This window comes from Erythranthe guttata, chromosome 2 (assembly GCF_056151865.1).
Source record: "Erythranthe guttata isolate IM_541 chromosome 2, IM_541, whole genome shotgun sequence".
Taxonomy (NCBI): domain Eukaryota; kingdom Viridiplantae; phylum Streptophyta; class Magnoliopsida; order Lamiales; family Phrymaceae; genus Erythranthe; species Erythranthe guttata.
Window position 1 is genome coordinate 16,962,586 of NC_142534.1, and position 13,039 is coordinate 16,975,624.

Genomic DNA, 13,039 nt, shown 5'->3' on the forward strand with positions numbered 1-13,039 from the left:
CTAATTAAAAAAAATGATGGAAATGGAAAAAGGAGAGTTTAATCAAGTGCGATGACATCCTTTGTGGATTTTGTATTATCTTTCTTTTTCCCCTTTAATAGTTTCTGCCGACCAAATAATTACATATTTAAATGATATTTAAAGTCTTTAAAACTATTTATGGCAACTTGATTAATACTTAAATATTGGGTTGTTACAAGAATTAAAATGATGGTTACAAAAATACTAAAGATTAATACTACTAGAAGAATTAAAATACTATAGAAAGGTACCAATACCACATTGAACATGGTGCCCATCAAATCTCAACAACCAATGTATATATGTATAATTGTATACACACCACCATGTGCACCATCTGATTCAATTCATCAGCAGCAGGCATGTGTGACAAGTTATTAAATAATATGTACCATAAACCATTTTTCTCTTTTCTTTTTCTAACATATATTAGCAAAAAAAAAATTAAATGTAAAGACATCATAATTTCATTACCATGCTCGACGAATCACTCTTCATCGGAATCACCAGAATTGTAATCCGTGTTATTCTGCTCGTTTCCAAGAGATAAATCGTCGTCGTATAATTCCCTCTCCTCGAGAAAGTAACCCCCTTCCGCAGGTTTATAATTCTCACCCCTCCAAATTACAATCTGCTCCTTCTCGAACGTGACGAGTACACAAGGCACCAAGTCCTGTTTTTTTGTAAAACGGAACCCACCGAGTAGGCAAATTTGTCAAATATAATTTACTAAGAGAAAATTACCCTTAATTTGCAGTCTTTTAATAACAAGAGAGGGATTAATTACCCTTAATTTGCACCCTAATTTCTTGTAATCGGTCTTTGGAAGGCCTTTGCAGTCTATACGAACCAACTCGTCGCAGATAAAAGCGTCACGAACCATTGGAATTAGACTGCCATAATAGCCATTTTTAGCTGCAAGCAGTAAACTTCACTATGTTATGATATATGGGAGGTGATAAAGGTTTTTTGTTTCGACTTCAAATGTGATTTTGACTCTTTTTTAGACCGTATTTGGCAAAAGTCGAAACACACAAGTTGTAGTTCTTTGAGTCGGCTTTCTAATCTAACTTGAATCGGCAAGATTGGATATCGGGTGAAAATGAACATTGACTACAACTTTGATGTTTCGAGTTTTTCGTGTAACGCAATCATGTATAAATTTCTCACCCGATATCCAATGTAGCTGATTCAAGTTGGATTAGAAAGCCAACTCGAAGAACTATAAATTTTGTGTTTTGACTTTTACCAAATTCCAACTGAAAAATAGTCAAAATCACATTTGAAGTTGAAACAGTACCAGTAAAATTGAAACGACATTTATCATTTCAGATAGTGTATACTATAACCAAACGAAGAAAAAAGATAAAGAAACTCGGAAGTTGAAATTATTACCGAGTTTTGTTAAGGCAGAAACGGACAATCCTTGTTTCCTCATCTCCTTAGTTTCATCAATGCTCAAGCCATCGATAGTAGTTTTTATAAGCCTAGGATAAACTGGCTCTTGTGGCTTCCACAACATCAATGGAATAACGGGCCTTTCTTTTGTCGAATAGTTTCTACCTCTATAAAGTACGAGTTGGCCACCGTGTCTATGGATGATCTTACCAAATGTTTTGTCCTGAAATATCGACATGCAAAAATGCTTAAAACATAACATAATATACGTAATTCTATAACTCAAAAACAACACCAAAAGATTAACATCCACATAAATGAAAAGAGAAAAGGAAAAAAAAATCCGACAAAATGTGGAGCAAGCGATATGGTTAAAAGAAAATACCTCCAACTGAGTGCATACATGTTTCATATTAACGGTAGGCACTCCCATACACTTTATTCTTACACCCTCGGCGTGTTTCCAGTGATTATGTATGTCATTCAGCATGTTGTGTGTTAATCCATCCCTCCCTACAGAAAGAAAAAAAAAACGAATGATCTAACATCAATATGAGAACCTGAGTACTTCAATTGTTGTCTTAAACTGTAAAGAAAGTAAGTTTCGATAATTGATAGTCCGCTGAATTCTTCGGTCTAACTTTCGATGAGAGCTAAGAATATTTTGGAAGGTGCTTATTCCCATCACAAATAATTAACCACAAATGAATATATATACTTGCAAGAATTTTGTTAATAGGGGGAAATAAGACGAAAATATCCTCACTATGTAATGCAGTTTTTAGCACTCGGTTTTACCGTTTACCTGAACAGTAACTTATCCAATAGAGTATAAACTTACATTTTAACTGACAAATTCGAAAAGCAAAGGCATTACTACGGACACTGTATCCCGATAAAATGCATTCGATGTTGCCCGTAAAAGTTAATCCAATCATGCATGTTTTGTATAAGCACATACATAACAAACAATAGCAGCTAAGATTTCTGTGAATAATACATAATCACTGTATCAAGAATCAGACTAAATCAAAATAACCCGATCTCAATAAATACAAAAAATTAATTGAAGGTAAAATAGAAATACCTAAATTGATCTGCCTCTTGGTTTTATGCCTTTGACACCTCTCAACAATGGCTTTCCTTTCAGCATTAGTCAAGGGTTCTCCCTGAACCCTATCTCTCATAACTCTCCTCTTCTCCTCCAATTCACCATCAATTCCGGCAGACCCCACCTTCGGGTCGACGGCCGGGGCGCAAACCCCAGTCCATACCCGGTCAAGGCGACCCGGTCCGAAAGGGGAGTATTTCGGCTCCCTCAGTCCAATTGGTCTGGTTTTAGGGTTGCTTTCGGTGTAGCTGAACCGGAAATCGAACGGGACGTCGGACCTGAGCGGCGGGCTGGACCGCTCGAGAGATGAGGGCGGGCGGTAAGGGGGTTTGGATACCTTCCGGACTTTGAATTCGGGTTCGGGTTGGAAAATGGTGCTTCGATTTGGGGGCTGTGGGTGGAGAGAGGGGGGAGGTACGAAGGAGTACTTGGATCGGAGCTTTGAGGGCGAGGTGGCGGCTGTGGAGAAAGGGCGGCGTGCGGAGAGAAGGGAAACTCCTGGCGGTGTTTTCCGGCGGAAGAGACGGCTGAGAAAGGTCACCATTTTTCTCTCATAGTAAGAGAACCGCCGTAGGGGTTTTAGATTTGACGGTGCGTTTGGGGTTTAACGGTACTTCTATTTCTTTTGGTACTACATTTCTAATTTCTTATTTTTGCTTATTGATTTTATTAAATGATTTAATTGTATTAATAAAATTATACATTTTTTTTTCACAATTCAACGAATTAAAAATTATACAATGGTATATAGTGTGGCCCATGTGGCTGATTCCAAGATAAAGAAATGAGTTGGGCCTAGAGTTGATATGGTCCATATGGTTGATTCCAATAGAAAGAAATGAGATGGACCTTAGAATATAGAATAAATGAAGCCCAAATAAGAAGAATCTCGACCTGAAAAATCTGCAAAAAGGGAGTGTCAGGGGAAGAATATTCTGGCGTCAGCACTCCAACGATTAAATAAGCCGGAATTGTCGAGTGTATTAAATAACGTAACAAGTGTAAGGTGTATTTTAAATACGCGTTATGGGCCTTGCTTCTTGAGGATATACTTGTATATGTTTTAGGATCAGGGTGGTGGACTCCCCTTTTGTCTCTTATTATACTCACACGTGGACGTGATGTGATCTTTCGTGAGCTGTACGTATGTCGAAGGCGAGTTTTTTTTCGTTCTTTGTAAATTGTTTCTGGTCAGTTCAAATGAGGAGAGTTCTGGGATCTTATCGCTTCGTATAATGTCCAATGGACCTTTCACGAGTCCATGCCGCATTGCAAACTTTCGGCCTTTCATTATTCACATTCGCCACCTATAACTATTCTATATAGACTAGTGGCTGGCTCAGCGGACTAGACATGAGCGACCATGAACTTTATTTGTAAAATCTTATTGTTTGGGCTTTTGAGACAATCCGGTCTATATCAATATAGAACTGACATAATGATACTATGATGTTGTCAACTTGTCATAGGATCAGTATCGTCAAATTTTGATCTTAAATGATTTGTGCAGGCACAAATTAAACATTCAGGCACATTTTTTACCATTTCTCAAAAAACAAAAGGTAAAAAACTCAAAAACTCTCTCTACCCTTTCGATTTTCTTTCGCAAAGCCCGTGCAAACCGTCAACAGATCGGATGTAATTTTTACGTTTGTACGATCTTCTTGTTATGTAGATTACGAATCCGAAAAAAAAAAAACGAAAAAAATCGGACTTTGGCCTGCTCGTGTGAATTTACGCGAGCACTTGGCAAGTGCTCGCGTAAATTCACGCGAGCAGGCCTTGTTAATTTTTTATTTTTTTTTAATTGCTCGTGTGATTTCACACGAACAGAGACGTTCTGCTCGTGTGATTTCACACGAGCATATCTTCTCTATTCGTGTGAAATCACACGAGCAATTAAAAAAAAATAAAAAATTAACAAGGCCTGCTCGCGTGAATTTACGCGAGCACTTGCCAAGTGCTCGCGTAAATTCACACGAGCACATGAATAAAAAAAAGTCCGATTTTGTGCATATGAATAGTACAAAAGGTAAATAGTTATGGTAAAAAGGTAAAAAATCATGGTAAAAAAGTGCCTGAATGTTTAATTTGGCCTGCATATATCATTACCCAATTTTGATTTATGTGTGAAACGACAATTAAAAATGGTCAAAAAGTATTAGAATAAAAAAATAATAGATGGTAATATTACCTACTAACAGCCGATTTAGTTCAAAGGATTTGTGGGACCATTAGAATTATAAAATGAAGCTTCGAGATCTTCCTCCTAATAGTGCAATAAAATGACTTTTCAAGAAATACTTGACCTAGTTTTGTCTCTTTTTTAATTTCTTTTTTAATTTCTTTTTTCCATTTGCTAAATAACATTCAAAGTTGAAAAAAATAGTCCGGAGAAGGAAGAAAACCCAAAAAGAAGCGACGTGTTTCCGAAAGAGCCAATAGGATAGCTCCACGTGTACAAGATAAAACCAAGCGTGTGAGTGGGAAACTTCCTGGACTTGTCCAACCTGCGTCTCTCCGAAGCGTTAAAACGTTGAATTCGCAACCTGGAATAACCGGTAAGAAGTTGAACCTTTTTCTTGAAAAAACTTGTCAGACAACAATTTCACCTGGTTTTTTTTTTTAATCTTTTTAATTTTTATCGTGTTCTTGGTGTTCTTCCCCACTCTCGGGTTCTTAACATCGGAGAATTGATATAAAGATTTCATCTTTCCAAAGGTAATAAATCATATTCCTCTTTTATCTATCTTGGTCGATCATTTTAGGTTTTTTTTTTTCAATTTTTTTTTTCAGGATCAAAGCTCAAAAAAGGTATTAAATCTTGATTTGTTGAAAGAAATTAGAAAGAACCCATTTGACGTTCTTTCTTGATCAATTCTCTTACCTCTAAAAATTCAATCTTTATAAATTTCCTTTATCTGGATAACTTCTTCGTCGTCAGTCTGAAATAATTCAGGTGAAGGAAAAATCAATTCTTGATTCAAGAACAGAGGTCCCTTTTCACAATTGTGTAGTCTCTTACAGTTTTCCATGCTTAATTTGTAAAAAAAAAAATTGTGTCTGAAAATGGACAACCACAATAACAATAACAACAATAATTACCCTCCATCACCATACCCCTACATGAACCCTGGTTATGCCTACAGTACTCACCCCCCAACACCCCCAATTCAATACCCCCCTCCGAATTCCGGCCCACCCCCCACCTATCCGCCGCCTAACCCCGCCCCCTACGGTTACCCGCAGCACTCACATTACCAAACCCAAACCCCTTACACCACTTCACATTCCGGCCATCTAAACTACGCTTACCCAACTCCGTCACCATCACACGCACCTCCTCCTTCGCCTTACCCACCTTCCGATTATACCCCTTACCCTTATCAATATCATCATGCATACCAACAACCACCCCCTCCAGTTCCCTCCCCTGCTCTTCATACATTCAGTAGTTTCCAATACGATTCTTTCCAATACCTAAACCACCAACAATCCGGAAGATTGCACCCGCCGGAAGTTCAATCCGAGGCTCCTCCTAAACCTAATCATCATCATTACCAAAACAGTTTTTCCTCCGTGGACAATATTAACCCCACTTACCCTTCCCTCTACCCTCCTATAGACGACCAGTTATCAAATATGCGTTTGTCCGATAGTCAAAACAAGCCCTCTGTATCACCTTCCCCACAAAAGTTCCACTCCGGGCCCTTGCCTATGACTAACAAACCTAACGACCCCGAGAGTTTATATGGTTATCGAAACTCGTTTTCGAGCTGGGAGACTGCTAATTCGGGCAAGGTGGGTCCCGTTTCTTCGTCGCCAAATGCAGCCGCGCACGCTACTATTCAATACAGTGATATGCAGCTCGTGCACGTTTCGTCTCCTAAAACTTCGTTGAAGGTTTTGCTCCTGCATGGCAACTTGGATATTTTGGTGCACGAAGCGAAAAACCTCCCCAACATGGACATGTTCCACAAAACAATCGGTGACATGTTCAACAAACTGCCTGGCAACGTGAGCAGCAAGATCGAAGGGCAGATAAACCGTAAGATCACGAGCGATCCTTACGTATCTATAGTTATTACAGGCGCCACTCTCGGACGGACTTATGTAATAAGCAACGACGAAAACCCCGTTTGGATGCAGAAATTTGTCGTCCCGGTTGCTCATCATGCAGCGGAAGTGAACTTTGTTGTGAAGGATAACGATGTTTTGGGTACGCAGCATATCGGAACAGTTTCGATTCCGGTCGAGCAGATATATGGAGGAGGAAATATTAATGGTTCTTTTCCGATTCTTAACCCTAGCGGCAAGCCATGCAAGAACGGTGCTGTTTTGAAACTTTCGATACAGTACTATCCGATAGAGCAGTTAAGTATATACCATTATGGGATTGGTGCGGGCCCCGATTATCCGGGAGTTCACGGTACTTATTTTCCTCTTAGGAGAGGTGGGAAAGTTACCCTTTATCAAGATGCTCATGTGCCAGATGGAGTTTTACCGAATCTGATGCTCGATAACGGGACGAATTATGCGCATGGTAAATGCTGGAGGGATATTTTTGAGGCGATACGTAATGCTCGGAGATTGATTTATATTACGGGTTGGTCTGTATGGCATAAAGTTAGGCTTGTTAGAGATGATAATTCTCTTTCGGATTACACTTTAGGCGAGCTTTTGAAGTCGAAATCGCAGGAAGGTGTTAGGGTTTTGCTTCTTGTTTGGGATGATCCTACGTCGAGAAGTATATTGGGCTACAAAACTGTAAGTCTAAATATCGGATTAATTTATTTTTGTTTTTATATACTCCTGCAAGAAAATCTTGAAATGTGACGTGAAATCAAAAATCATAATGCCTATGGAAGTCGTGTGGTGTGGTGTTAGAGTTTATCGAATGTGGATGAAACCTCGATTAGTGGAACAAATTTGATTTCTTGATACTATGTTAACCTAATTAGAATTTAGAGAAGGGTGGTGAATGGCTTTCGAAGCTTATGAGCCAAAGTTTGACTATGTTTTGCCGTTTTCTTTCATGTGCTGTGACGGAACAAAATCGATGCATTGTGTGTAGTTTTGTTATGAGATTTAAATTCTATTTATAATATATCTCCTTTAATCACTTTCAGGATGGAGTTATGCAAACTCACGACGAAGAAACTCGTCGTTTTTTTAAACATTCCTCTGTTCAAGTGTTGCTTTGTCCTCGAGTGGCTGGAAAGCGTCACAGCTGGGTTAAGCAGAGGGTATGTTTTCAGATTAAAAATATAATTTCTTGCTCTTAGTTTTTATTTTCGATTTTTTTTTTCCCAAAATATTTGGTTATGATTTTTGCTGTTGAATAGTAGCATGTGTGGGGATTGCTCGAAGTATGTTTTTTCATTGGTCGAAAACATATTTCTTTATAATACTTGAAAGAAATGTAAAATGATTATAATACTTGGTGTTTAATGACGTGTTGCGATTTCATGATTAGGAAGTTGGAGTTATATATACACACCATCAAAAAACCGTAATAGTAGATGCAGATGCTGGTAATAACCGAAGAAGCATAATCTCTTTCCTAGGTGGACTCGACTTGTGTGATGGGCGATACGATACACCTCAGCATCCCATATTTCGAACACTCCAAACTTTGCACTCGGATGACTATCATAACCCTACTTATACAGTAAATTCTTTTTTCTTGAATTATACTTTTAATTTTTTTGTTCATTTAATAATTTCAAGAATCGACCGACCCCTTAATGTTTTTTTAACAGGGGAATGTTATTGGCTGTCCTAGAGAGCCGTGGCACGATTTGCACTGTAAAATTGACGGGCCCGCAGCGTACGATGTGCTGTCCAATTTCGAGGAGCGGTGGCTTAAGGCTTCAAAGCCACACGGAATAAAAAAATTGAAAATGTCGTACGATGATGCTTTGCTTAGAATAGAAAGAATGCCTGAAATATTGGGCTTGTCTGATGCTCCTTGTATAACCGACAGTGATCCGGAGAGTTGGCATGTGCAGGTTTTTTTAAATGATTGTACCTTGTGCTTTTACAATGGTACTATCGATTTTTTTTACCAAAGATTCTTCTTTTATTACACTGTGTAGGTGTTTCGTTCGATTGATTCAAATTCGGTTAAAGGTTTTCCGAAGGATCCTAAAGATGGTACAAAGAGGGTGAGCAAAAAATTCGATCTTTTTCTTTTTTAATTTTTTTACGGTAAAGTTACGAATTTTTTTATTTTAAAAATTCGATTTTGGAACAGAATTTGGTGTGTGGGAAGAATGTACTTATAGATATGAGTATACATACGGCATACATAAAGGCCATACGCGCTGCACAACATTTCATATACATTGAGAATCAGTACTTCATTGGGTCCTCGTATAACTGGAATCAGTACAAGGATGTTGGTAAGAAAACCGTGTTTCTCATTCCCGTATGTTCTAAATAGTGTTTTTTTTTTAATTCAACTGCGTTCGTGATTTTTTTTAGGTGCTAATAATTTGATTCCAATGGAAATCGCGTTAAAAATTGCCGAAAAAATTAGAGCCCATGAAAGGTTTGCTGCTTATATTGTCATTCCAATGTGGCCGGAAGGTAATCCAACCGGTGCAGCTACTCAGAGGATTCTATTTTGGCAGGTGTGTGTTGATGTATATACATACATGTATAAATATATATATTTAGTTTTATAAATAAATATATAAAAATTGCTGCTTTTTTTTTTTCCGTAGCACAAAACCATGCAAATGATGTACGAAACTATTTACAAAGCTTTAGTGGAAGTTGGGCTCGAAGACGCTTACTCACCGCAAGATTATTTGAATTTCTACTGCCTCGGAAATCGTGAGGCTGTTGACCTCAACGACTTTCCCGATAATCAATCTGCAGCAAACACTCCTCAAGTATTGTATTAATTGCTTATTTACCAAAAAATAAATAGTATCCTAATTTTTTTAATGAATATTTCTACACTAGAATTACTAGTGATCTTTAATTTTTTTTTTCAGGGACTTAGTAGGAAAAATCGAAGATTCATGATATACGTACATTCGAAAGGTATGATAGTCGATGATGAGTATGTAATTATAGGGTCGGCAAATATTAATCAAAGATCAATGGAGGGTACTCGAGACACGGAGATTGCGATGGGAGCCTATCAACCTCATCACACGTGGGCTAAAAAACTATCAAGTCCACAAGGGCAGGTAAGTAATTTTTCGACTAATTTGGAAACTTAGATTTAATTAGGGGCACATATTAAGATATTATTTTATTGTTTTGGTTGTGGGGGATTATATTTTCTCGTATTATTTACTCATTTTATAGTCATTTTACTATTATAAATCAAGAATGTTGGGTTTCAAGAATGTTACGATTAGTATAAAATCCAACATTCTTGATTTATTATATGACTATAAAATGAAGAAAATAATACGAGAAAATACAAATCCACCACGACCGAATCAAGAAAAATAAAGACACTAAGGCCTCATTTGTGCGCCAAAAAATGCATGCATCATAGTTTTTTTTTACTAATATTTGTAATACGGGGAGTTTTAGCAATTCGAAATATAACAGGGATGCAGAATGCAATAAACTCATAATCACGATACATAATTAGAATTAAAATTCGCTAAAAAAGTTTTTTGGTACAAAAACAGATATATGGATATAGGATGTCATTATGGGCCGAGCATATCGGGCTTTTGGAGGATTGCTTTACAAGGCCTGAGTCGGTGGAGTGTGTACGACGTGTGAGAACAATGGGGGAAGCTAATTGGGAGCAATTTGCATCGAACGAGGTGTCGGAAATGAGGGGACACCTATTGAAATACCCGGTGGATGTTGATCGAACGGGTAAAGTGAAGCCCCTACCCGGATCCGAAACTTTTCCTGACGTGGGTGGGAATATTGTCGGGTCATTCCTTGCTATACAAGAAAATTTGACTATCTAACTTGCAAAATGGATCGGCATCTTTTTTTTTTTGTGTGTGTGTGTGTGTGTGTGTGTGTGTGTGTGTGTGTGTTTTGGGAGGAGAAAAGTGATGATGATTGTGTGGTAGGAATTGTAAATAATTTTTTTTTTAACTGGATGTATAGTGTAGATGTGGAATATAATAGCATCTCAGAAGTTGAAATTTATGTAAAGAGTGACAACTTTTTGGTTTGGTTAAGTACCGTAAATTGATATCGTTAACGCTTTAGCTTAATGATATTCGGTTTGACGTGTGCAAAGAGGTTCGGGGGTACGAGTGACGATTTACTCAATTTGGACCGGATTTGGTGCCGATTCATGTGGATCCGATCGTGTGTGTGTGTGTGAGAGAGAGAGAGAGGGGCGATGAGTTGGGATTTGACGATTTGGGAATTGAGAAATCAAATTTAATTTGTTCGATTGCGTGCACTTCATGTTTAAAGTTATCAACTTAGTCCCGACTTTCTATCTAGATTTAAAGCAAATCGATTCCGTGTGGATCGAACCGAATCTGATCAGATCGATGGGACCAAATACAAACTGCAGACCCTAGGCGGGGACTTTAGATACCATTGGACGGCGTGTGATGAATTTTTGAGTTAATGATTTATTTATTTATTTCTTAATGAGTTAATTAATTTTAAATGAGTTGTTTATTAGTGAAAATAATTAATTATTATGTATGGACCTGACCCACAATTTACCCATACTCTGGCTCCAAATATGGACCACGAGCGTGGTCCTCATTTCCCACCCAAATTATGGAGCTATGGTCAAAACTATATTACACAAAAGTTTGAGGGCTCTTTGTTAATTAAAAACAAATTCGGTACCAATCGCCAACCTGAAGCAAAAATAATCATCTCAATTAAGTAACTAGTAATAAACAAATAGTGGGACCACGTGTCTTCAATGGCGGGCCCACCATTTACTGCCACGTCATCCCGAGCCCACCAGCCTGCTAATTTTATCGGCCGCAGTGGGTCAAAACTCAAACCTACGCCTAATACGGGGACCACGCAGCGGCCGCCTCGCTAGAAATTTCTCCTGTGGGGTCCACCACCACCACCACCTCGGCCACCGTGCCCCCACCTCCACTCTGCCAACTATTTCCGTGGGCCCCGCCTGCCAACCTAAGCTGGCGTACGTCTTGCTCCGCCATCACACGACCGCCCGCACCGGTCCGCCACCGGTCCACCACCGGCCACCACCAACTTTTAATTCACCAGTAGCTAAGAATTCTCAGTTCTTAGCGGAACGAGTAGCCATGGCCGCCGGTAACTCCTTTTTATCGCGAATATCCCAAGAAATTTCTCTCAGCATTTGAGCCTTGTTCGCGGCGGAGCCCCCGCCGCCGTTGCTTGAACTCGGAAAACTCGGTCTTTCCGCCGCCGAGTTCGAACTCATAAAAGTCTGCAGATTCATCTGGGGCATCCGTACGGCGGGTTGCATGGCGGAGAGGAAAGCAGAAACCGGCCGCGGCGCAGCGGAGAAATTCACCACCGGCGTCACGTTCAGAGAAGCAGCAGCCGCCGGCTGAAACGCGAGAACCGTCTGCGCGGTTTGATTTGGCGGGAAGATGAGAAATGTCGGGGTTGATGAATTTGAGTTTGACCCGACTGTCGGAATAGCCCACATGGCGGAGATTGGTATCACCGACATCAGTGGGGCCGACACCGAAGCGCCATTGGTGGAGATAATTGCGGAATTATTGCTACTGATAATGGAGAAATTATTGGCGGCGGCGGAGTTTGACGGCGGCGGGACGCCGACGGCGTTCACATCGACGAATTCGCTGCTAGACGGACGCTTGCGCTTGCGGTTCATGGGATCCTCGGCGGCGGCGCCGGCGGTGGAGGTGGTTGTGGTCGGGATTTTCAAAGTGCCGTTGACTGACATGGCGATGGCGGGTACGGTGCCGGTTCCGGTGGCGGCTACGATGGCGGGCTCCGCTTGTTCCAGCAGCCAACGTATGGTCTCGCCGTCGGACTTGTGGCCGAGCTCACGTGTCAGCTGGAAGACTCTGGCGGCGCAAGCCGCCGGCATTCGGATTCTCCGTCCCCGCCCCTCCACTTTCGTGTGGCGGTCTTTTGTCGAAGATCTTTTCATCTGCGGCGGCGGAACTGTTCCTGGTGGTGGCTGTGGAGTTGGTTTCTCAGCCATCGTGTGATCATGCTCTTCTTCTTTAAGTAATGGCGCCGCCGCGCGAAGTGGCTGTGCTGCCGCCGTCGGCGGTGGCGGCTGACTCCGATCATGAGAACTGAAAATCTTGAATTCTCTTGCGGCGGCGCTGAGTTCAACCTCTGAATTATCTCGTCGGAAATCTTTATCTTGTGATGAAGCCATTGAAATTTGAAGTGAAATTTAGGAGAGTGGATAACAAAGAAAATGATTTTTTTAAGTCTCTATAAATAGCATTATTGAAATATAAACTTCATTAGAATGATTTAATATGTTACAAGTATAAAATAATTTATTAATATGGATTAATAAGTTTTAGGGTAAATTACAGCCAAATCCTGAAGTAATGTCAAATT

General features: G+C 39.8%; 3 protein-coding genes across 5 annotated transcripts; 1 reads left to right on the forward strand and 2 right to left on the reverse strand.

Annotated features, from left to right (window-relative positions):
* Positions 1-214: 214 nt before the first annotated feature.
* LOC105963740 (RNA-binding CRS1 / YhbY (CRM) domain-containing protein) lies at positions 215-3,171 on the reverse strand. Of its 2 annotated transcripts, XM_088813969.1 has the most exons (6): positions 2,507-3,171; positions 1,805-1,932; positions 1,417-1,642; positions 809-936; positions 496-694; positions 215-358 (listed from the first exon to the last, which is right to left on the reverse strand). In XM_088813969.1, exons 1-5 carry the CDS (start codon positions 3,072-3,074, stop codon positions 509-511), a joined length of 1,236 nt encoding a protein of 411 aa, XP_088670095.1. In that variant the 5' UTR covers positions 3,075-3,171; the 3' UTR covers positions 215-358; positions 496-508. The 2 variants fall into 2 exon arrangements, with proteins under 2 accessions (XP_088670095.1, XP_012843639.2); XM_012988185.2 differs by having other exon boundaries at positions 215-694.
* A 1,889-nt stretch (positions 3,172-5,060) lies between these two features.
* On the forward strand, positions 5,061-10,737 carry LOC105963741 (phospholipase D gamma 1). 2 transcript variants are annotated; one of them, XM_088813991.1, is made up of 11 exons: positions 5,061-5,251; positions 5,327-7,297; positions 7,660-7,776; positions 8,007-8,201; positions 8,293-8,541; positions 8,629-8,697; positions 8,787-8,934; positions 9,017-9,165; positions 9,259-9,429; positions 9,535-9,732; positions 10,189-10,737. In XM_088813991.1, exons 2-11 carry the CDS (start codon positions 5,600-5,602, stop codon positions 10,480-10,482), a joined length of 3,288 nt encoding a protein of 1,095 aa, XP_088670117.1. In that variant the 5' UTR covers positions 5,061-5,251; positions 5,327-5,599; the 3' UTR covers positions 10,483-10,737. The 2 variants fall into 2 exon arrangements, with proteins under 2 accessions (XP_088670117.1, XP_012843640.2); XM_012988186.2 differs by lacking the exon at positions 5,061-5,251 and having other exon boundaries at positions 5,300-7,297.
* A 549-nt stretch (positions 10,738-11,286) lies between these two features.
* Positions 11,287-12,944, reverse strand: LOC105963983 (transcription factor TCP9). The gene has a single exon (XM_088813998.1). It carries the CDS (start codon positions 12,846-12,848, stop codon positions 11,745-11,747), a length of 1,104 nt encoding a protein of 367 aa, XP_088670124.1. The 5' UTR covers positions 12,849-12,944; the 3' UTR covers positions 11,287-11,744.
* Positions 12,945-13,039: the final 95 nt, after the last annotated feature.

Excerpts from the sequence above, each read along its gene's own strand:
- LOC105963741 (XM_088813991.1), top strand. The coding sequence starts at position 5,600 with ATGGACAACCACAATAACAATAACAACAATAATTACCCTCCATCACCA. Across the intron at positions 7,777-8,006 it reads ACAGCTGGGTTAAGCAGAGG|GAAGTTGGAGTTATATATAC; the intron begins GTATGTTTTCAG and ends TTTCATGATTAG. Across the intron at positions 9,430-9,534 it reads CTGCAGCAAACACTCCTCAA|GGACTTAGTAGGAAAAATCG; the intron begins GTATTGTATTAA and ends TTTTTTTTTCAG.
- LOC105963740 (XM_088813969.1), bottom strand. The coding sequence starts at position 3,074 with ATGGTGACCTTTCTCAGCCGTCTCTTCCGCCGGAAAACACCGCCAGGA. Across the intron at positions 1,643-1,804 it reads ATGTATGCACTCAGTTGGAG|GACAAAACATTTGGTAAGAT; the intron begins GTATTTTCTTTT and ends TCGATATTTCAG. Across the intron at positions 695-808 it reads AATTAGGGTGCAAATTAAGG|GACTTGGTGCCTTGTGTACT; the intron begins GTAATTAATCCC and ends ACAAAAAAACAG.
- LOC105963983 (XM_088813998.1), bottom strand. The coding sequence starts at position 12,848 with ATGGCTTCATCACAAGATAAAGATTTCCGACGAGATAATTCAGAGGTT.